Source organism: Arvicola amphibius, chromosome 5 (genome assembly GCF_903992535.2).
Source record: "Arvicola amphibius chromosome 5, mArvAmp1.2, whole genome shotgun sequence".
Classification (NCBI taxonomy): Eukaryota; Metazoa; Chordata; class Mammalia; order Rodentia; family Cricetidae; genus Arvicola; species Arvicola amphibius.
In genome coordinates this window covers 11,174,784-11,196,268 of record NC_052051.1, presented here as the reverse complement: position 1 = coordinate 11,196,268, position 21,485 = coordinate 11,174,784, and the positions used below count along the sequence as shown (strand labels likewise).

The following is a 21,485-nucleotide window of genomic DNA, read 5'->3' as shown; positions in this document are numbered from 1 at the left end:
GTGCTCAGTTGTGTCAGTGACTTTGCAAAAGCTGGGTTTGCACACTCGTGAATGTGGCTTTGGGTCCCCACAGCTCTCCAGGGCAGCATTAGGCATGTTCCAAGAAGTGAGCCACATGCGAAGCAGAATGCTTCTATTATCCATGGCTTCCTTCCAGAGCTCCAGGCCTCTCAGGGCCTGCTGCTGCTTGGTTGCCCATTGATTTTACAGCTGTCTACATGCAGAAGAATCGAAAACTTATCCATTAAATCCACATGACTGAGGAACCAAAGCCTATCTGGTCCTCAGCGCACAAAGGGAGGCCTTATGTAAGGTCCTGTGCATGCACACACAAGGCAGAAACCAACTTCCTGGTTTCTAGCTCTCAGATTCCTCCACCCACCAGCAGCTGAGAGACTGAAGTGGCACCCGTATCTCCAGGCTGACGATGCACCAAGGGTGCAGGTCACGAGGGCCCCTCTGTGTAGCCTGGGGCCTGTCAGCGAAAGCTGCCCTAGTGTGACATCTCCCAGTACAGACTTAATTAGCGTAAGTCAGGGAACACACAGGTGAACACAGACCAAACTCTCAGGATGCCCTGGCCTTGAAGATGAGTAGTGCCAGCCTGGAGGAGAGGAGGGCTCAGCCCCATGGAAAGATAACCTGGGCAACTCCAGAGAAAAGCCCTCAAGGTAGAGAGAGAAGCAGGAAGAAATAACTTCTTCCGAGACCAGAAGCAGTGGAGAAAAGGGTCCCAGAGCCCCCAAACCATCCCGTGAAGGAACTCAGTCTGAGGAAGAGTATGCATTTAGTGCACGCTAAAAACATGCTGTATTGGGTGTGGTGATACCTGCCTTCCATCCCAGCACTTGGGAGGCAGAGACGGGAATCTGAGTTGGAAGCCAGCTTGGCCTACATAGCAAGTTCCAGGCCAACCAGGGCAATGCACTATGCTGCCAGACATAGTGGTGTATAACCATAATCACAACACTAAGGAGGCTGAGACAAGAAAGATGTCCTCAATTTTGAGCCATCCTTGATTACACAAAAGTAGTCAAAAAGGAAAAAAAGGCAAAGCAGAAAAGACACACATACTACAAATTACACTTGAGTTCTCCATGGTGTCTCTGGGCCTTCGGCTTTGATGGGTGGGTAATCTCTGAAAAGCTAGGCCCAGTCCCAGGCCAGCACTCCTGTCAGTCCTTTTATTTGTTGAGGAACACCTCAGACCCAGCGTAGCAAGAGAGAGCAGCACCCTGGGGAGCTACTCACAGTTCTTCCCCTTATATGCAGGTGTAAAACTTGGACTTGTGGCAGCCATTCTGAAGCCCAGAAGGGAGGTTTCATGAGGATGGCAGAGCATTTTTTGGTTTGTGTTTTGAGACAGAATTTCTCTGTGTATCCCTATCTGTCCTCAAATTCAAAGGTCCGCCTGTCTCCTGAGTGCTGGGCTTAAAGGCCTGTGCCACTAAGAGCTGGAATTACAGGTAGTTGTGAGCCACCTAAGGTGAGGCTAGGAACCAAACTCCTGTTCTCCAAAAGAGTGGCAAGCAGTCTCCACCAAGACATCTCTAGTCCCACATCTGGTATTTTAAATATGCGTTTTGGGAAACAATTTGGGTTTTCATAATTGAGGCAAACATTTAACCAAATGAGCCATCTCCCCAGAACAGTCTGTTTCACATGCAGTTACAGTATGGTGGTAGGTACTTAAAATTCAAGCATTTGGGAGGCTGAGGCAGGAGGATTGCTTCAAGTTTGAGACCAGCCTGGGCTCCATGAACACCAGCTAACAATGATTAGAGAGACATTCTTGCAAAAACCAGAAAATGTTTATGTGGTTTGTGTGTTCCTTCAGTTCGGCATGGTTTTTCACATCTAGATTCACACCACCAAAGAGTGTCCTTTTCTAGAAGAGACAGCAATGATCCAGTTGCTAACAGAACTGGAGTGCCCACATGTTAGCATTGAGTGAAATGACAGCTAAATAGGGAATAGTGGCCTCAATGGCTTCGCCATGCCTCCTGCTCAGTCTGAGAACACTGGCTGCTTTCACAGAGGACTGGGTTCCAGTCCCAGCAGATCTGGCTCTCTGCCAGCTACCTTGACTCCAATTCCAAGGGATTCCATGCCCTCTTCTGGCCTCAGTGGGCACTGCATGCATATAATACACAAACTTACAGACAAAATACCCATACATATAAAAAGCCCAAAAATTTGGGGGGGGGGGGGGGTGGCTGGAAAGATGACTCAGAGGTTATTAGGTCCTGAGTTCAATTCTCAGCAACCACATGGCTCACAACCGCCTACAGTGAGATCTGGTGTGCTCTTCCGGCATGTAGGCAGAACACTGTATACAGAAAGGTAAGATTTTAAGCCAGGCAGTGGTGGTACATGCCTTTGATCCCAGCACTCGGGAGGCAGAGGCAGGCAGATCTCTGAGTTCGAGGCCAGCCTGGTCTACAAAAGCTAGTTCCAGGACAGGCCCCAAAGCTACAGAGAAGCCCTGCCTCGAAAAACCAAAAAAAAAAAAAAAAAAAGGAATCATTGACTGGGTGTGGTAGAGCATGCCTTTAATTAGAGAAATCTGGAGGGAGGAATCTTAATAATGTCTGTAGCCACCAACAATTTACTCCCAGAGGACAACCCACTTTGGGGAAATGGGCAGCTTGACCCCTGAGCCTAGTTCCCATCTCCCCCAGATGACCAGACAGTTCCTGAGTCCTGTTACTTGAATGGACAATGGCTTAGAGGCCAGTGTTGCTGCAAATGAGGGGAGCCACAAAAGGGGGCTATAACACCATCAACACTTTGTTTAACAATGGAAGACACTTTATTTAGTTTTTTTTTAAATCTCTGAACATCTCAACTCTGTAGAAATCAAACGTAAAATAATGTACATTTTAAATTAGCATATACTCAACTCTCCGGATCACAGCACTCTCCTATGGTGAGACACACCTAGGAGGGTGAGGCCATGCCAGTCTGTACACACAATATTTCCTGGGAGAAACTACACTGGACTAACCTGGGCAACCTGGCCTCCATCTTAGAGTCCCTGCAATGCTGGAGCAAACTGGAAAGGAAAACTAGAGCTCGCAGGAGTGGGCCAGGCATCGCCAGTTCCAAAGCATGGACGGAACTTCAAAGACCGCTGCCCAGGGAGGCTAGTCTCAGTAATAAAATTGCACAAATTTAGCTGTATATACACCTATCTACATGTAATCTATCAGCTAGAGATTAAAAAAAAGAGCCATATAAGATCTGAAAACCTTAAAATCACTCCAGTAAATCGGAAGAACACCAGCAAATTCACAGTGGCTCAGGGTTTGGCCAGAGTCAAGCCTGCTCTAGAGCTGTGCCTTTCTTCGGGAAAACCCTACTAGCATATATGTCCCAAACAGCAGACGTCACAGCTGCCTATGGCTAAAGTGTGCTACCAGTTCACAAGAAAGTGACAGCTTAAAATTCCTGCCCTACTCCTGTCTCTGCTCCCCAAAAAAGGAAAATCGAGAGGTGGGTAATTTATACAAGGAGTCGTGGACACTCAGCTGCGTACTGGAGAAGCGTTTATCTGATGGGCACACACCACCTCTGCCCACCCTAGTGCAAAAAGACTGAGAGCTACTGCTGAGAGCCCTGCGAACCAGTGAGGAAGGCTTAGATGGGGTGGAGGGAACCCCACCTGAATTTCCTTCTCAAATGAACTTGAGGTTTGGGATGCGAGATCATGCTCAGCAGGCACCAAGACCAGAGCTGTAGATGTGAGGGCTGAGGTCTCCACCTTGTCACTGGGGTCATTGCAGCCCTCGGCACCGTGCTAACCCCACGTGCACACTGGAGGTAGGTGTATAATATTAACTGTAGGGAAGGGCAGCCACCCTCTACCCATACAAGGACCATGGGCTTTGTCAGTCCCCTACCCCGAGGCTATTGGTTCCACCCCCCTTGGAAGACTAAAGGACCCAGGGCACCTTTATAAATACCGTTATCATTAGTTTCTTTCACCATGTTGAAATACACAGCAAGTTGAATACTCACTTAAAAATAACCTCAAACTCTGTATATACAGTACAGTGGGGGGGGGGGGTGCGCAAACAGGAAGGGACATCAGTCCTGCTGTGGAGTCCACTTTCCAATCGCTGAGCAGAGCTCGCCAACACTGTGAGCTGATTGAGTGGAGCTGGCAAGAAGGCATTCAGCTAATACTGGACTTGCTCCCTTTTGATACCAGTTGCTGGGAGGTAGGGGACGGGGACATCTGCCTAGGGATCCTTGTATCGGGAGCAGGAAAAGAGGCGAGCCATCAGAGAGGCCCGGTATGGCAGGAGGGCTCATTTCACAAGCCAGCAGGCCTCTAGCTCGCCACTCCTGGTGGGCATTTGAAGGTGACCCAAAGGATCCTTCCCAGTCCAAGCTGGCTTTGCAGTGGGAGGGGTAGATGTGGCAAGAGTCCCAGAGACAGAGATCTTCTTTCAAAGGAACCAGAACCGAAACCCAAACCCAAACCCAAACCAGCTGAGCAGGGAGTGGAGAGGTCAGCGGAATGACTGAATGGAAGTGCCACCCTGTCCCTCAGACCAAGAGTGTGAAGGAGCAGTGACCCTGGCTGCTTCCGTGGTCAAGCTCAGGTCCCAGCTTCTGATGCTGCTCTGCTACCTCTGGACGGGACCAAGCCAGGTCAGCGGTGTAGCCCTTGTAGCGGAAGATGGGGATGGGGCCTATCTGTACACGAGATGGGAGAACTGAGTGGATTTGTAGTTCAGCTGGTTGTTGGGCATGAACTTGTGCAGCTCACTCTTTCTGCAGCACGGGTCGTAGTGGTAGGCGCCAAGGCAGGCGTCACAGGAGACTTTTGAACACTGGGTGCAGGTATTGGTGGCACCCACACGGTTACAAAAGCCACAGCGGGAGGTGGCTGTGGTGGAGGGCTTGGGCTTTGAGTGGACAGGTGGCAGCCGGTCAAGGCCCTGAGTCTGACCCACATACTTCTCCCGCATAGCTGCCCCATGGACCAGGCTGTCGTGAGCAGATGCCTTGCTGGGAAAGGCGCTGGGCTTGGCGGCCAGTAGACTGTCACAGCGCTGGCAGAGGGCGGAGCTGCAGGACAGGCCGCAGTTTTGGCACTTGGATAGGGCAGACTCTTTGGTGGGGGGTGAACGCTTGTGGTAGATGGGGTGAGCATCATTTTTGACGAGCCATACGTCCGGCCGCAGAGCATCCTGCCTCCGATAGGCGGCCCGGGTTTCTGAGTCCGTATACAGGTCCACGTCATCCTGAGTGGAAAAGTACGTACTGCGCAGCAGGCCAAGGCCGTTGATGGGGGAGATGGATGGAAGGTCATCAGGGCTGCCATGGGGGGAGCTGGACATGGTCAGCAAGGAGGGGGATGGGCGGATGATCTCATCCTTCAGGTCATCCCCTACATCCATGGCCAGGGGCTCCTTTCGCAGACTCAGTGAGGCCTTTGAGGGGAGCTTCCTGCTCTCCCAGTAGCTGTCGTAGGCATCCACAGACCTGGAGGGTTTGGTTACTCGAGGCTTGTAGTAGTCCTTGGCTGCCCGCTCACTGGCTGACTTCTGAAGTGCCACACGAGCCATGGATGTGGTCAGGTGTTCCCTGCTCTCAGCCCGTCGCCGCAGAGCGTCTGAGCACCCATGCGCATCCTCTGTGCTGCTCTTGCGTTCAGTCACCACATCCAGCTCTGAGTAGCCCTTGTCCTTCACCTGCGAGTGGATCCCCAGCATCTGCTCACACTCGACCTTGGCCAGGAAGAGCTCAAAGGAGACCATCTTCACCTGGAGGGACTCCACAAGCTCCCTGAGTTTGTACGCAGTTCCCAACTCAGGCTCGTAGCCCATGAACCTCAGAATGGCTCGGATGTCCTCCTCCAGCAAAGTGGACTTGACATAGTAAACAAAAGGGCCTGTGTAGGTCTAGGGAGAAAGCGGGCAAAAAACAAAAACAAAAACAAAAAAGAGGCATGCTACAGAGAGGCCTATTCAAACCAAGTGCAGAGCAGGACCAGCAAGGAGAGACGGGAAGATTCTGCCTGCAGACCATAGAGGCAAGAGCATGCTAAATGCTCACCACCAAGCAAGGGACACACATGGCCCCTATGAGCCCAATAAGGTCATCAGCTCTCTGTGTAGGCATGAAGGCTCTGCTCCACGAGGAAGCACAGGGGATGGGACTATAGGGAGTGGGATACTAAACCCAGAGAATGTCCTTTTTGGGCCTTCGCCAAAGTTTGAAGAACACACAGAGCCTGGGGATATGGCCTGGGATACAGCATGCACTACAGGTTTAATCCCACTACAATAAACACGCCACGGTTCCAGCCTGGCCTGGGGCAGTATCTACTCACCCCCATTCCCCTGCTATGGCTCTTCTCTCAACCCCCCACCTTCCCCAACTGGAGCTTTGGTCCACACCAGCTCCCAGCTGTTTGGAGCCCATGAGATGATAACAGGGTATGTGCACTCAGGAGGGAACAGCAGGCAGAGGCGGCCACCCCACCTCACCTTGATGCTGCGGAATTCCTTCTTCCAGGGGAACAGGAAGAGGTTGATGGCCACCGTCTCTAACATGCTGAAGGCGCAGTGCAGAGCACTCAGGCTGGAGCTGCTCAGTGAGCGGAGGGAGCTCTCTACCACTTCATAAAACCGGATCAGCCGAAATCGGTGCAAGGGGTCCACCTTGTGCAGGCTGAGCAGGGTGGCGGCTGCCACTCGCAGGTACTCATCGCTGCCAGGCTGCTGCTTGCTGGGGGTGGTGTCCACTTTGCCCTCATGGAACTGCACGTACTTCCGAAATAAATCATCCTTGTACTTCGTATCCATTGAACTGGGCTTCCCCAATCAAACCCAAGGGCTACCTCATCTCCCCCATGGCCCTGGAACTGGAGGCTGGTACATCACATGAAGAATTGGCATGGTGCCCATGGACCAGCGCATGCTCTGAAAAGGGAGGAACAAGAAGCCATTATCCATCTGACTGGTCCCTACCCCAGTTTCAGAATGCTGAGGACAGCAAAGCCCAGAGCTGGCCTTGGCTATGCTGGCTCTTTAGCCCAGATGGTCACCATATGCTCTTCCACCTGGCACAGATTCCATGATGCAAGGAAGAGAAAACGCACCAGGTCCTGGGTCCAGCAGCTCACAGGAGTGACTAATGCCTTGGAGGCAGGGTCAGGGAGCTGGTGCATGTTTTGGCCTTGGTGTCACAGAGGAGGAGTTTGGGAAAGCCCCGAGGCAGAGTTAAACCTGAAGCACTGCCAGGCCAGGGTGTGACACTGCAGGAGGCAGGAGGGAGGTGCTGAGCTGGCTCTGCAGAGCGTGTCCCAGGCACTTAACTCCCTTACTCCTAAGCAAGTGGAGCACAGGGAGCTACTGTGGGTCCTGGAGACAGGCAGCTATTGAGAAAACTACCCAGGGTCACAAAGCTCCCAAGGCAAAGCTAAGGTCAGAGACCAGGCAGGCTCCAGAGTCCAGGCCCAGACCACCACACCCAGCTTTCCTGGAGCAGGAAGTAGCTTGGCACCAACAGAAAGGAGGCTGCTAAAGACCAGGCAGCAAGAGGAGATGGGGGAAGGTTGGAGAAGGCTGACTACTCACGGGGCACACCAACCCCTGTCCTGGTGGTGGGGGCTGGGACCGTAGTGATCTATGTGGAGAGAGACCCTGGGCCCCACTCCCAACAGCACACCCAGCAGGGTTTTTGTGAATGGCCACTGAGGAGTTTAGCTCAAGGGTCTGAAGAGGGACCTCAGAGACCAAACAGACTGCTGTCCCCTTCATCTTAGATGGGGCCAGAATGCACATCAGTCCGGCAGCTCACAGGCAACCTCGGGTAAACAGAGCAGCATTCACACTGCCACACATGGCTCAAAAGGGTACACCAGGACCAATGAGGCAGCAATGCAGGGGCTCCCAAGCCTGAGTTCAGAGCCCTGGTCCACGTCACTGGGACAATCCCTCAACCCCTGGGCTCCTTTTTCATGAACCCTGATCAGCACACATAGCTCTGCAAATGTGGCCAGGTAAGGACTTATACTTGTTTAGCAAGATGGTGACAGGACTTTCTCCACCCTGGCAAGGTGCCCACTCGCAAGACACTAGGCTCTAAAGAAGGCTCCAGCAGAGTGGATGTGAACCACACCTGACACTTTCCTGGCCAGAAACCCAGAGTATGGGTGGTGACTACCTTACTCTAAGCGAACCTCTGCACCTGCCCAGGTGGGGCTAGAGTTCAACATCACTGAGACTGTGGGATGAAAAAAGGCAGGGGAGGTAAGTAGGCTGGCCTGTGGGGTCTCTAGCAGATCTGTGCTCTGACAACAATCACAAGGTCCACAGAACCACCCTGGCCTCAGTAAGCTCAGGAGCTCTGGTTTGGAAAGATGTCTGGCAGCATTAACAGTAGGGTAAGAGGTGGAACACACAGCAAAACTGGGGTAACACAATGGATGTGGGGCACACTCTGGAGGTAAGGCATGATAGCCTTGGTTACAGAGTGAGGTTGGAACAAACTAACAACAGACACTTAAGGACCTGAAAGGCCCCCTTCTTCTACCCACTGTCTTTGAGGGTACCCAGCACTTTAGAAGCAAATGACTGAGTGCCCAAAAGGCAAACACAGGGCTCCAAAGGCGAGTGCTAACTCCAGACCAAGGCCAGAGGCCTCTGGGGCCCCACTCGCCCTCGTAGCAACAGCCATACAGTCCCTGGCTCCTCGGCTGTTTGTACATGCATGGATTTTCTGTTCTTTCTGGCTTGAGTGACTGGCTCACTGCATCAAGCAGGCCTCAGCTCCAACACAGAGCTGCTGCTGCTGCTGCTGCTGCTGCGTCACACTGAGGAAACCCCACCTCAATGCCATGTAACCCTACGAGAGCCACAATATGAAAAGATCAGCCTTATTCTTTTTTTTTTTTTTTTTTTTTTTTTTTTTTGGTTTTTCGAGACAGGGTTTCTCTGTGGCTTTGGAGCCTGTCCTGGAACTCTCAGCCTTATTCTTTTACTAGCTTCCTCTCAGTTCCTCCCTCATAACCTGTAACTCCCACCGAGTTGGAGGTCACCACAGCACTTAGTGCTGATGCAGTGCAAAGTAGGCACCTAATACATGGAGCAATGCATGATGCAAGGAATTCATGCACACACACACTGACCTTCACCTCTCAGCAGGGTCATGAGAGCAGCTGGAGGACAGGTTGCAAATATGGCATGCCATGCAGCCTGAAGCTCAGGGTGAGCCTGTGCCCCGGACAACCATGAAGTCCATGTCACACCAATGTTTTACAAAGCACCTACCTTCTGCCTGGCCTGGTTATGGGTAGGGGACATGAATTGTAGAAGCCATCGGTGAGGAAGACAGTGTGGACCAGTTCTACCTAGAACAGCTCAGCAGCCACCTGAGCATGCACATCCTCTCAATATAAACATGTGCAGCTGCTCTAGATAATAAATATGGGGTTTAGCTATGAGAAGCTCCCTCCCGCTTACGAAGCTGAACTGGTTTTTGTTAAGTTTGAAAACCAAAAAGAATATCAAGTGGATGGAGGTGACTCAGTGGTGGAGCACCTGCCTATATGCATGAGACCCTGAATCCCATCATAAGCTCTAGACAGGGTCTCATGCAGTTTACATGTCTCATGTAAAGCAAGCTGACCTCAAATTTGCTACACTGCTGAGGATGACCTTGAACTTCTGATCCTCCTGCCTCAGCCTTCCAGGTCCTGAGATAAAATATTAATGAGAAGGGCTGAAGGCTGGAGCTATGGTTCAGCAGTTAAGTGCTCTGACAGCTCTTGCAAAGGACCCAGCTTTGATTCCCAGGAGCCACATGGCAACACTGTCTGTAACTCTAGTCTCAGGGGATCTGATGGCCTCTTCTGACCTTTGAGAGCCCTGCATGCACACGATGTACAGGCCTATATACAGGCAAATCACCCATACATATAAGACAGGCATGGGCCACACACACCTTTAATCCCAGCACTCAGGAAGCACGCAGGTGGATCTCTGTGAGTTCCAGGCCAGCCAGGGCTACAAAGAAACAGTCTTTTTGAGGAGGAGGGCAGCAGTGGGGTGGCTACCATGCATCTCCCTAAGCATTGCTATTTTCTTCTCTCCATAGAAGCCAGCCTTGAGATCCAAACAGGTGATGTTTTCAAAGTGAGCCACCCTCCTTCCCTGATCAGTTTAAAGGTGCTGTTTGGCAATGGCTCCTCACACCACACTCTTGTTTTTTTGCTGGCAAACAACAAACAAAAAAGGAGACCCACAACTTCAGTGGGTGCTCACAGTCCCAAAATAAGGGTGAAAAACACACGTAGGAAGAATCCTGAAGCTGAGCGTAGCAGCAACACACACCTAGAAACCCAGCCCTAGAGGCTGAGGCAGGAGGATTGCTATGCACATAAGCACAGTATGGACTACTCTCAGGAAAATCTCAAATAGGTCTAGTAGGAGAGGCGAAAGGCAAAGAAAACGAATTCCTGCAATCCCAGCACTCAGGAGGTTAGAAGAGGAAGATCTCTTAAGAGTCCAAAGCCAGGGGGCTGGAGAGATGGCTCAGCAGTTAAGAGCATTGCCTGCTCTTCCAAAGGTCCTGAGCTCAATTCCTGGCAACCACATGGTGGCTCTCAACCATCTGTAATGAGGTCTGGTGCCCTCTTCTGGCCTACAAGCATACAGACAGAATAGTGTATACATAATTAAAAAAAGAGTCCAAAGCCAACCTAGGGTACAGAGTAAGACCCTGCACAAAAAAGAACAGAGGAACAGGGAGATGGCTCAGCAGTGCTTTCCATGCAAGCGAGCAGGGCACTGTGCACACTGTAGCACCAGCACTGGGGAGTCTGAGAGCTTGATGAACAGCCAGCCTAGAACGGGTGATGCCAGGCGGTGGTGGCGCACGCCTTTAATCCCAGCACACGGGAGGCAGAGGCAGGCAGATCTCTGTGAGTTCGAGGCCGGCCTGGTCTACAGGAGCTAGTTCCAGGACATGCTCCAAAGCTACAGAGAAACCCTGTCTCAAAACAAACAAACAAATAAATAAAAGAACGGGAGCTGCACACTCAGTGAGAGACCCTCTCTCTTAAATAAAATTAAAAGCTGGGCATGGTGACACATATCTTTGGTCCCAAGTGCCAGGAGGATGAGGCCAGCCTGGTCTACAGACAGAGTTCCAGGGCAGCCAAGGCTACACAGATACACCCTATTTTAAAAATAAAATAAAATGTGAAGAGAGCCTAGTTCCAGCACTTGATAGCAGAGAGAGGCAGGCAGGTGAATCTCTGTGATTTCCAGCCCAATCAGGGCTACACAGCAATACCCTATTTCAAAAAAAGAAAAAAAAAAAGAAAAGAAAAAGAAGAAAAAAAAAGAGGTGACAGCAGCAGCTAAAGAGAGGGCTCAGTGGTTAAAAACACCTGTTCTTACAGGCACCTGTGTTTAATTCCCGGCACCCATATGACAGCTAACAACTGTCTATAACTCTAGTTCCAGGGATCTGACACCCTCTTCTGACCTCAGTGGGCATCTGGCATGCCCAGAATGTGGACTGATATACATTCAAACAAAATACCCACACACATTAAAACAAACTTTTTTTTAGTGGGGGAAGGGGCTGGAGAGATGGCTCAGTGGTTAAGAGCCCTGGCTGAGGACCTGGATTTAATTCCCAGAACACACCAACCCCAGGGGATATAACATCCCCTTCAGGCCTCCAAGGCACACACATGGTCCACAGACATGCATGAAGGCAAAACACCCAACCATATAAATAAAAATAAATAGAAAAAAATTATTAAAATGCAGAGATAAGAGAGTCATGCAACCTCTGGCTTCCTCTATAGATATATGTGCAGGTATGAAGACCGGATGACCACACATGGCAGGGTAAGAGAATGGAACAGTGAATAGGGGACCTACTAAGTCCCAAGTGACATGACAGGCTCCCCACTTTATTCACATCTCCCATTTCATCCTGACAGCAGCTGAGGAAACCGAGATGCCCTCAACATCTCCAGCAGGGCCAAACGGGCCAACGGGTCCCGAGGACTGGCTCGCTTCCATTCAGCTCACTCATTTCTGGCTGTAATTGGTACCAGGATACGCAGGTCCCTGTGCCAGCTGTTTAAAAATCAGAAAGATCACAGGACAGCCCCAACATTCAAGATGAAACTGAGCACAAAGAGGCAACTCACTTGTCCTAAGTCACAGAGCCAAGAAGACATGGATATGAGACCTGAACTTGAGTCGAACCCTAGGCAAAAGCCATCTTGTTGCATCTTCTGGAGTGGGCTCCTTGAAGGGCTCCATCAGTCAAAATGCCCTGCAGCCGGGAATCCAAATCTGACAGTAGCAAAACTGCCATCTTCCCACACTGAATGGGCTGGGAGAGCCACCAGCCTCTTTATGATGTAAGCTCAAGGGCCCAGGAGAGAGGTTGGCCAGAGACCAGCCAACAGTGAGGCAGTTACATCATCCCTGCTGAATACATTCCCTAAGAATACAGGCTGCCTTGTGGCTGGCCCTAACTGGTGTCTTTTCTGAGCACAGAGCCAGCAATTTATTCCCAACACTCTGGAAAGCACAACAAAAAAACACGTTCTCTGCAAAACACAGCCTGGTTACGGGAGAGCAAGATAGCCCAGCGACAGAAGCTGCTAATTTCTCCAAGCAACCCAAAGACTGGAATGCCAAGCCATACTAGGCTGGCAGGAGGAAAATACAGCTCTGAGAATATCGGGAACACAGAAGCAGAAGGATGGATGACCAGTGCACAGGGAGGGAGGGGCCTTAACCAACAATTATTCTTTAAACATCCAACGGGGAAAGCCGAACGCGTTTAAAGTTCACCCGAATGAAATCCAAATAATCTGGGAAGTAGAACATCGGTTCGGCTTTACCTCTCCTGGTCCTTTTGAGCAGAATGTGTCCCGTGGCACACCCCCTCCCTACACTGGCAGATGCTATTTGGGTCCCAGTTCTCCAATCTATATGTTTACACACCCCTGGTTCAGCTTCGGCCTCCAAATAGGATCAGAGAGACGCGGCTCCACCTCTCTTCTCTCTACCCAACCTCTATGCACTCATTCTAAGCCAGAGGTTCCCAGACCCATCGGCGGCATCTCCTGCTGACTGTAGAACACTACAGGAACTCCCCACCCCTTCTAGCCTCCAGAAACACTATCACCCGGCCTTCCAAAGCTCTGAAAACAGCTTGGGCTGTACTGGAACATGGCTTCTCTTCCCCACGGCTGCTTCTCCTGGGGGTTCTGAAGGGAGCTACGTCCCTTCTCTGCAGGGAACGCAAACCTGCGGCGGCTTCTCCCTGCTGGGTGAGTCGCCAGCTTCGGACCGCCGTAGCGGCGCGGAAAACGCCCCAAGCTCAGAGGCAGTCGCGTACGGTCTTTTGTCGGTGGTGCTGGGAACTGGAGGCAGAAACCAGAGCACCTCACACGCTAGGCAAGCTCTCGCTAACGCCCTTCCCTCTGCCAATGAAGTACCGGGACCCGTCACTGGACACTTGCTGTAACCGGCACCGTGTAACGCCTGCGTCCTCTCATTCCACGCCCACCGCAGCCCCGGAAGGCCGCCGCGTCCCTCCTCACAGACGCGGAGACTGAGACTCCCGAGGCGGAGCGACTCAGGTAAGGTCACTACTCCGTGAGCCCAAAGCCAGGTCCGCCTCCCCTCCCAGCTGCGGGCCGCGCGCGGTGCCTGCCCCCGGGGCCGCCGGGGACGCGTGTGCAGTCTCACCCGGGAACGAGTGCTGGGGTCGGCCGCAAATAGCAGCTGAGGCCGCAGGGACGAAGCCGAGGGCCTGGCCAACGACAACGCCCACAGGGACCTGTCCTCCCGCCTGCCCCGCACTCACCCGCCGCTGCCCGCCAGAGAAGCGAACGCCGCCGGAGCACGACCCCTGTACGGTCCCACCGCTCCCGCCGGCTCCGGGGACCGAGACCAGGACCCGAGCCAGCGGCGGCCCGGAAGCACTCAGCCCGGAAGTGACGCCACGGAGGCGGGCTCTGCGAGAGGCTGGGTCACGGCTGCGCGTTGAGCCTAGAAAGGACCGGCGGAAACCTGTGCCCAGCCGATTAACACGAGGAACGGAGAGCGGAGAGGAGGCGGCGGGAGATGGGATGGGGAGCACTTCTCCGCGGAACCCGACTTCACCCCTTCGGGACCGTCGAGGAGGCACAAGTGGAATCCGGAAGCAAATGAGCTAGAAGTGACGCACAACGCTTCGCCCGCAGATGCTGGTTAACCGGGTTGTCATGGAAACGGGTACTAGAGCGGGGAGATTGGTTTTTCCACCTGGCCGGCTTTCCCCTGGTCAGGACAGTACTTGAGAGCCCGGACTGACGTCGAGACCCGCGTTCGCGTTTCAAAGACAAAACCGCTGGGGATAGAGACAAAGCGTAGGCGGAGGTCACGTGAGACTGGAGAGAGGACCTTGGGTGTTTACAGGCGACCGAGATTAATGATGCAGATGGGGGAGGAGGGATGGGGCTCAGGAGAAGCCTCCGCATTTAGGAATACTTGTTACTTTCAGAGGACCCAGGTTTGATTCCTAGAACCCGCGTGGAGGCTCACAACCATCGATAACAGTTCTAGGGGCTCTGATGCCCTCTCTGACCTCCACGGGTACCAGTCACGCACGTGGTGCACATACATAAATGCAGGCAACACATAACGTAAAATAAAAATAAGTCGCTACATAGCGAAACTGTCTCAAGTGATAATAATCCATTATTCCCATTAATCCATAGATTGAACCTCACTAATCCCAACTATTCCGAAGGCTGAGTCAGGAGAAGTGTGAGTTTAAGGCTAACATGAATAGTTTAGCGAGCTCCTGTCTAAAATAATAATAATAATAGGCTGGGGCTGTAGCAGGCCTAGAACCCTTGCCTAGCCCATGCGTACTCCCTGGGTTCAGTTCTCAACAATGAAAAAGGGTGGGGAGACTCCCAGTGTTGACTTAACTGATTACTGGCAGAAGCATGGCCTTAAACAAGCCACCTAACCTCTCTGAGCCTCATCATAATACCCTTTAAAAGCAGTAATAATAACAATAGCAGCTGCCTAGTGAGCTGTAGTCAGAATGAACTACTACATAGAAACTACTTAGTACATAGCGAGCACAGACTAAGGACCTAAAGGAGTTGTTTGAGACACGTAGCCCTAACTAGTCTAGAGCTTACTATGTGTTCTGGCCTGGAACTCACTTGTAACCTGTGGAAAGCTTTCCTAAGGACACTGGCTACTTCGTGGAGCTCAGTCTGCCTGTCTCCTGAATGAAGCTGGCTTCTTCCCTCTGTTCTGTAACCATGGAAACCAGAGGGGCAAAAACAGTCCACCCATTTCCCTTTGAGACCTGCTGTCTACACTGGCTTATGTCCTAACAGCTTGCCACTTGACTTTTCATAGATTTCTCTAACTCCTATTTGTCACATTGACCGGGAGCTCTCTGAGAGATAACTTCAGGAGGCTGTGCTGGAGAAATGGCTCAGCCTTTAAGGGATGCTGCTCAAGGACCTGGTTTCAGTTCCCCAGAACCACATGCCAGTCACAGGAAATTAGACGCCCTCTTCTGGCCTCCGAGACGGCACTGCACATGTGGTATACAGTCATTCATCCAGGCAAAAAGAAAAAATGATCATACACATGAAATATTTTTTTAAGCTAGGCAGTGGTGGCGCACGCCTTTAATTCCAGCACTCAGAAGGCAGAGGCAGGCGGATCTCTCTGAGTTCGAGATCAGCCTGGTCTACAAAAGCTAGTTCCAGGAGAGGTTTCAAAGCCACAGAGAAACCCTGTCTCAAAAAATATATATGTATATATTTTTTAACTTAAGAGAGAGAGATGGTTTGCTGCAGAATCCCCAGAGTTTGTTGAGTGCCAGATACATTTATTAGGCATAGAGCATCATTTTTGATTGGCTGGAATTTTTGTTTTCTTAACACAGTCTCGATGTGTAACCTTGACTGTCCTAGAACTCACTATGTTGACCAGACTGGCCTCGAACTAACAGATCCACCTGCCTCTGCCTCTTGAGTGCTGAGATTAAAGGTGTGTGCCCCTATACCTTGTTTGTTCACCCCTCTGGCCTCTCCACACCCTGCTGCCTGGTAATGGATAATGAATGCCCTTCCCTGTCTTGCTTTCTTCCTGGCGTCTTCTGATTTCTCCGGCTAAAAGATCCAGAGCATTTCTCTTCTGGCTTCCCACAACACTTTCGGAATTGTATCTCAGCACTACAGGCCACAGATGTATTCAGCCTGCTATCTGCACCAGGACCCACATCCCTTTTCACCTGTATTCCCAAGGAGCCCTGTGCATGTCTGATCAGGAGCCATCCAACTGGTGTTCTTTGGTTGTACGAGTCACTCTTAGAACCAGGGTGACACCAAGAAAATAAAGCCAGTAAGGTTTGTCAGAAAGCTTGATGTAACTCCACACGTAAGTTTAGGTTAGAAGTGTGCACTGCTTTTTCAGATGATCCAAGTTTGGTTTGTAGCTCCCACATCAGGCTCTTCACAACCGTAACTCCAACTCCAGGGGATCCAACTCCATCTTCTAGCTTTACCTCTGAGAGCACCTGCAGACACGTACATATAATTAAAAAATAAATCTTTTCAAGCCAGGAGTGGTGGTGCATGCCTGTAGTCTCTCAGAACTCAGGAGATAGAGGCAGGAGAATCAGGAGCTCAAGGCTGTCCTTGCCTAATAGTAGGTTGGGGCCAGCCTGAGCTACATGAGACTCTGTTTCAATTCCCCAAACAAAGAAAGGAAATAAAAGCCCTCTCGGCAAGTGTGACAAGCTTGCATTTTCACATGAAGCCTCGAGAAAGTCCCTTCCACCTCTGTGGTTCTGTGACAGCCAAGAGGGAAGCCCTGGTGATGGAAACATGTGACATTTCCTGTTAGAAAAGACCCAAGGTCTCAAGAGAGACACATTTCTCATCCTTGACACAAATGAAGACTTGGGACTTTGTGTTTAGTATCCAGACTTCATTACATAATGATTAGCAGGTTACATAATGATCATGTGACAACCGTCAGGCACCCTCACTTTTTAGGAGCCAACACTCTACCTACCTCTTTCTATTTTTTATGATTTTTTTTTCTGTAAATCACAAAAGTAGCAGGAGTCCAACAATACAGAAGCACACAGAATGAAAACCAAAAGAGGAGCTACCCTGTGACCCAGGAGTGGGCTTTCTTGGCCTCTGAGAGAGAAACGCAAGCGCAGGAAGCTGAATGATTACAGTGGCAGACAAAGGAGGTGGGTTCTGCACAGCAGCAGGTGAGTGGTGTGTCTGCCTAACCAACCGGCACCTGCAGAGGATGTTGAACCTCTACAATGCCTCAAAACACAGTGCAAGGAAAAGACACCGCACAGCAAAAACAAAACAAGCATCAGCCAGCATTACTGAGTTTAGGTTCGTGTAAATATCCAAAGCCAACCAGAGACAGGAATATAGGCCAGATGCCTGTTTTCCCCGTCGTGCCAGGCCCGGCACTGAGGCCAAGGCAGGAGAATGAATGTGAGTTCAATACCAACCTGAGACCTAAGCAGTGAAAAGTGGTCTGGTTGGGGGTAGAGGAGGCGCTCCACAGTTAAGAACCCTTGCTGTTCTTCCAGAGGACCAAATTACAATTCTCAGCACCCACATTACGAAGCCCACAATCGCCCATAACTTCAGCTCTAGGGGATCTGACGCCCAGCTGCACATAAAGAATCTCGGACAGGTGGTGTGGTACTCGCCTTTAATCCCAGCACTCAGGAGGCAGAGGCAGGCGGATCTCTGTGAGTTTGAGCCCAGCCTGGTCTACAGAGGGAGTTCTAGAACAACCAGGGCTACAAGAGAAACCCTGTCTCAAAAAAACAAGCAAAGACAATTTATTTTAAGTTATGTGCATGGGTATTTTGCCTGCATGTTTATCTGTGTACCACGTGGATGCCTGGTGCCCCCGGAAGCCAGAGAGGTCAGGGTGATCAGATCATCTAGAGCTAGAGTTACAAACGGTTGTGAACTTCCGTGTGGGTGCTGGGAGTTGAACCTGAGTCCTTTGGAAGGGCCAGCAGCATGCTTCTTGTTGCAGAGTGTTTGCCTCACAGCACGAGGCTTCAGGTTCAACCCCTGGGACTCAATAAGTTCCATAGTTTTTTGGTTGGGTTTTGAGCTTATGCACAGGTCTGGCCTTCTTTTCAGCTGAAGGGAAGAAAGCAATCAGGCAAGAAAGAACCAGGAGATGAGACCCAGCTGCTGGCAAACACAAAACAAGGTACTAAAGTACTAGAGCCTGGAACACACTGTGCTGTGCATAGTAGGGATGGTGTCTTCCGGAGTGCTAGCTCACAGTGTCTGGTGAGCACTAGAGAGCCTGAAGCCTCTACTCAGGCTCCTGGCTGTCAGCTTCTGGATGACCACAGCACCTACAGGATGCAGCTGATGGCAGGTGGTCCACACAAGCACTAAGCACTCAGCAACATCTGTCATTACTGGGGGTTGGTTGGTAGCAGCTCTTGCTCGCCTAAAACATGCTATGTCGCCTAGGCTGGCCTAGGACTCTGTCACCACTTCCTAGGTGCAGGGGTTACAGGTGTGTGCAACCACCTTCCAGCTTGACCTTTTTGTTTGTTTTTACATTTAGTTATTGTGTTTGTGGGTGCTAGGTGGAGGGGGGTGTTGCTGCATACCACAGCACATGTGGAGGTCAGAGGACAGCTTGAGGGAGTCAGTTCTTACCTTCTGCCACCATGACCCTGGGGATCCAACTGAGGTCATCAAGCACCTAACCCACCTTGCCAACCTTCCCTTTGTCTTTATCCCCATCCCTACAAAAGAGCTGAGAGTCACAACACTACACCCACTTCTCCTTACAGTCTGTTTTTTTCTTCAGAAGTTTTTTGTTTGTTGGTTTGGTTTGGTTTTTTGTTTGGTTGGTTTTAGTGTTTCAAGACAGGGTTTCTCTGTGTAACAACTCTCCGGAACTAGCTCTGTAGACCAGGCTGGCCTTGAACTTTGAGAGATTTGCGTGCCTCTGCCTCCCAAGTGCTAGGATTAAAGGTGTGTGCCACTGCCTGGCTCCTTCAGAGTTTTGCACTCTATCCCAGGCGACTCACTACGTAGCACCATGCCGTCCCTGAACTCAAGGCAATTCTACTGCCTCAGCCTGCGTGTACTGTAGATGTGGGTCCTGAAAGCTGACTGTTTCTTTTCATTGAATGAAACATCTCTGGATCATCTTTCAAGGACCCTCCCTCTGGATGATAAGCCTTTTGCTGCTGTTGTTTTTGAAGATCTATTTTTTTAAGAATTTTAATTTATTCATTTTGTGTTTGCATGTGTGTATGTGTACCATGTATGTGCTTGGTGCCCCTGGAAGCCAGAGGGAACATTGGATCCCTTGGAACTGGAGTTATGGACAGTTGTAAGCCAACATGTGGATGTTGGGAATTGAACTTGGATCCTTTGCAAGAGCAATAAGTTCTCTTCTAAGTCATCTCTCCAGCACCTAATTTTTTAAAGATTTATTTTAATTCTGTGTATAGGTGTTTTGCCCACATGATTCTGTGTGCTGTATTTGTTCCTGGTGCCCACAAAGGACAGAAGAGGGGGTCTAGTTCCTTGGGGCTGGAGTTGCAGTTGGTTGTGAGCTGCCTGATGTGGGTGCTAAGAACCCAACTCAGGTCCTCTGAAAGAGCAGTGGATGCTGAGCTCTCTGCTCAGACTGTTGAGCCTACTTCTGCCTCCCTGCTTTTGTGTCTCATGACTGTGAGTGCAGCGGCATTTCATTTGTGTTTTAATAACTAAAGCTTGCCCGAGGATCAGAAAAGTAACACGGCCACATTGGCCAGCCTTTCGGATCAGACAGCAACAACACACACCTTTAATCCCAGTAGCCACACTAGCTTGCCATAGTAACCAGGTGGTAATGGTGCACGCCCTTAATCCCAGAACTAGAGAGGATTATAAAACAGGAGGAGACAGCTCTCAGGCTCAGGCTCATTCTGAGATTCCTGGAGGCAGGATCGCCATTTCGGACTGAGGTTGAGGTAAAAGCCAGTGGCTGACTGTTTTGCTTTTCTGACCTTCAGGTTGAACCCTGATTTCTGTCTTTTGAGTTTTTATTAGTAGTGCTTCCTGTGAGTATATGCTTCAACCTAGATTTCTTAACCTGTATTCACAGTCCCTTCCTCAAGGTTATCTTGATTTGGTTTGCTTTGTCTTCATTTTTTGGAGGCAGGTGTCACACACAGCCCAGGCTGGCCTAGAGCTGCTCTGCCGACAAGGCTGACCTTGAACTCCTAACCCAACCTTTCCCTTTGGACAACTGGGATTAGAGGAGTGCCCCACATTGGTCATGCTGGGTCACTTAAGCCAGGCAAGTGCTCCACCAACTGAGCCACTTCTCCAGCCCTCCGGAGGTTATCCTGCCCACTGGGTAAGATACCAGGAGGAAAGAACTTCACCTGAGCCTGCCAGGGAATGAGTCCACAATGGGTGTTACCCTGTGAGGCGTACTGTCCTTGCACAAGCTGAATTTGCTGAAGGCTGAGGAAGCCATCTAGTTCCTGAATTGACTTGGGGGAGGCTATCACCCCAAAGCAGGCACGTGTGTTCTCTGGTTCTTTCACAACACTTTCTTCCCCTTTTCTCCCTAAATATAACCCTAACTGCCAAGGCTTCAAAGCCTTCATGCCACCCCCAAGTCCAAAGGTAACTAGTGGCTAGGAGCTGTTATTACTGGGGACCCGCCCTTCCCAATCCACCTCCAAGGAGACAAAGCTCACACACAAGGTTGGATCTTGATCTCAACTGGGTGCTGCCTAATTGCTCTGAAAACAGTGCCCAGAGGTCAAGTCTTCTACTGTGTACAGTGCAGCTCTTCAAGCACCAGGCTTCAAAGAGCTGTCTGTCTGCAGAACGTAAGCATCTTTGCCCTCGTTACATAGCAGTATCCTCCCTTGGTAGGAAGAAAGGGGAAGGAGGGGGCTGGAGGGACGAATCAGCAGTCAGGAGCTGAACCAGAGTTCAGATCCTTGCACCCTCACGGTGGGGTGGGGGTGGGGAGTACGACTCAAAACATCCAGGAACTCTGGCTCCAGGTGATCGAACACCCTTGGTCTCTGGTGGCACCTGTACACACAGGTGCATAAATACGCATATATGAATAAAACCTTTTTTAAAACGGAAGGCAATCAGGCTGGCACAAGTACAGTAAGCTCTGGGCCCAAAGGCCTAAATTCAGAGCTCCACTCTGCCACTCTTCATCTGTGTGACCTTGGACAAGCTATGTAGCCACTCTGGGCCTCCATTTCCCTGTCAGTAAAGTGGGATTAACTGTATCCCCAAGACTAGAGATCTAGTTTGTGATGTCAGGTAGAGGGTAAACATTCTTCATGAGCTCAGGTACCTTTTTATCCCCCAAAGCCGAGGCTCAAGCCCAGGGCCTCATGCATGCTGAACTACACACATCCTC

At 50.7% G+C, this 21,485-nt stretch overlaps 1 protein-coding gene across 1 annotated transcript; it reads right to left on the bottom strand.

Moving 5' to 3' along the window:
* Window positions 1-2,789: 2,789 nt before the first annotated feature.
* Spata2 (spermatogenesis associated 2) lies at window positions 2,790-14,205 on the bottom strand. Its single transcript, XM_038331287.1, has 3 exons — window positions 13,867-14,205; window positions 6,504-6,938; window positions 2,790-5,915 (listed from the first exon to the last, which is right to left on the bottom strand). Exons 2-3 carry the CDS (start codon window positions 6,819-6,821, stop codon window positions 4,701-4,703), a joined length of 1,533 nt encoding a protein of 510 aa, XP_038187215.1. The 5' UTR covers window positions 6,822-6,938; window positions 13,867-14,205; the 3' UTR covers window positions 2,790-4,700.
* Between the last annotated feature and the right edge of the window lie 7,280 nt (window positions 14,206-21,485).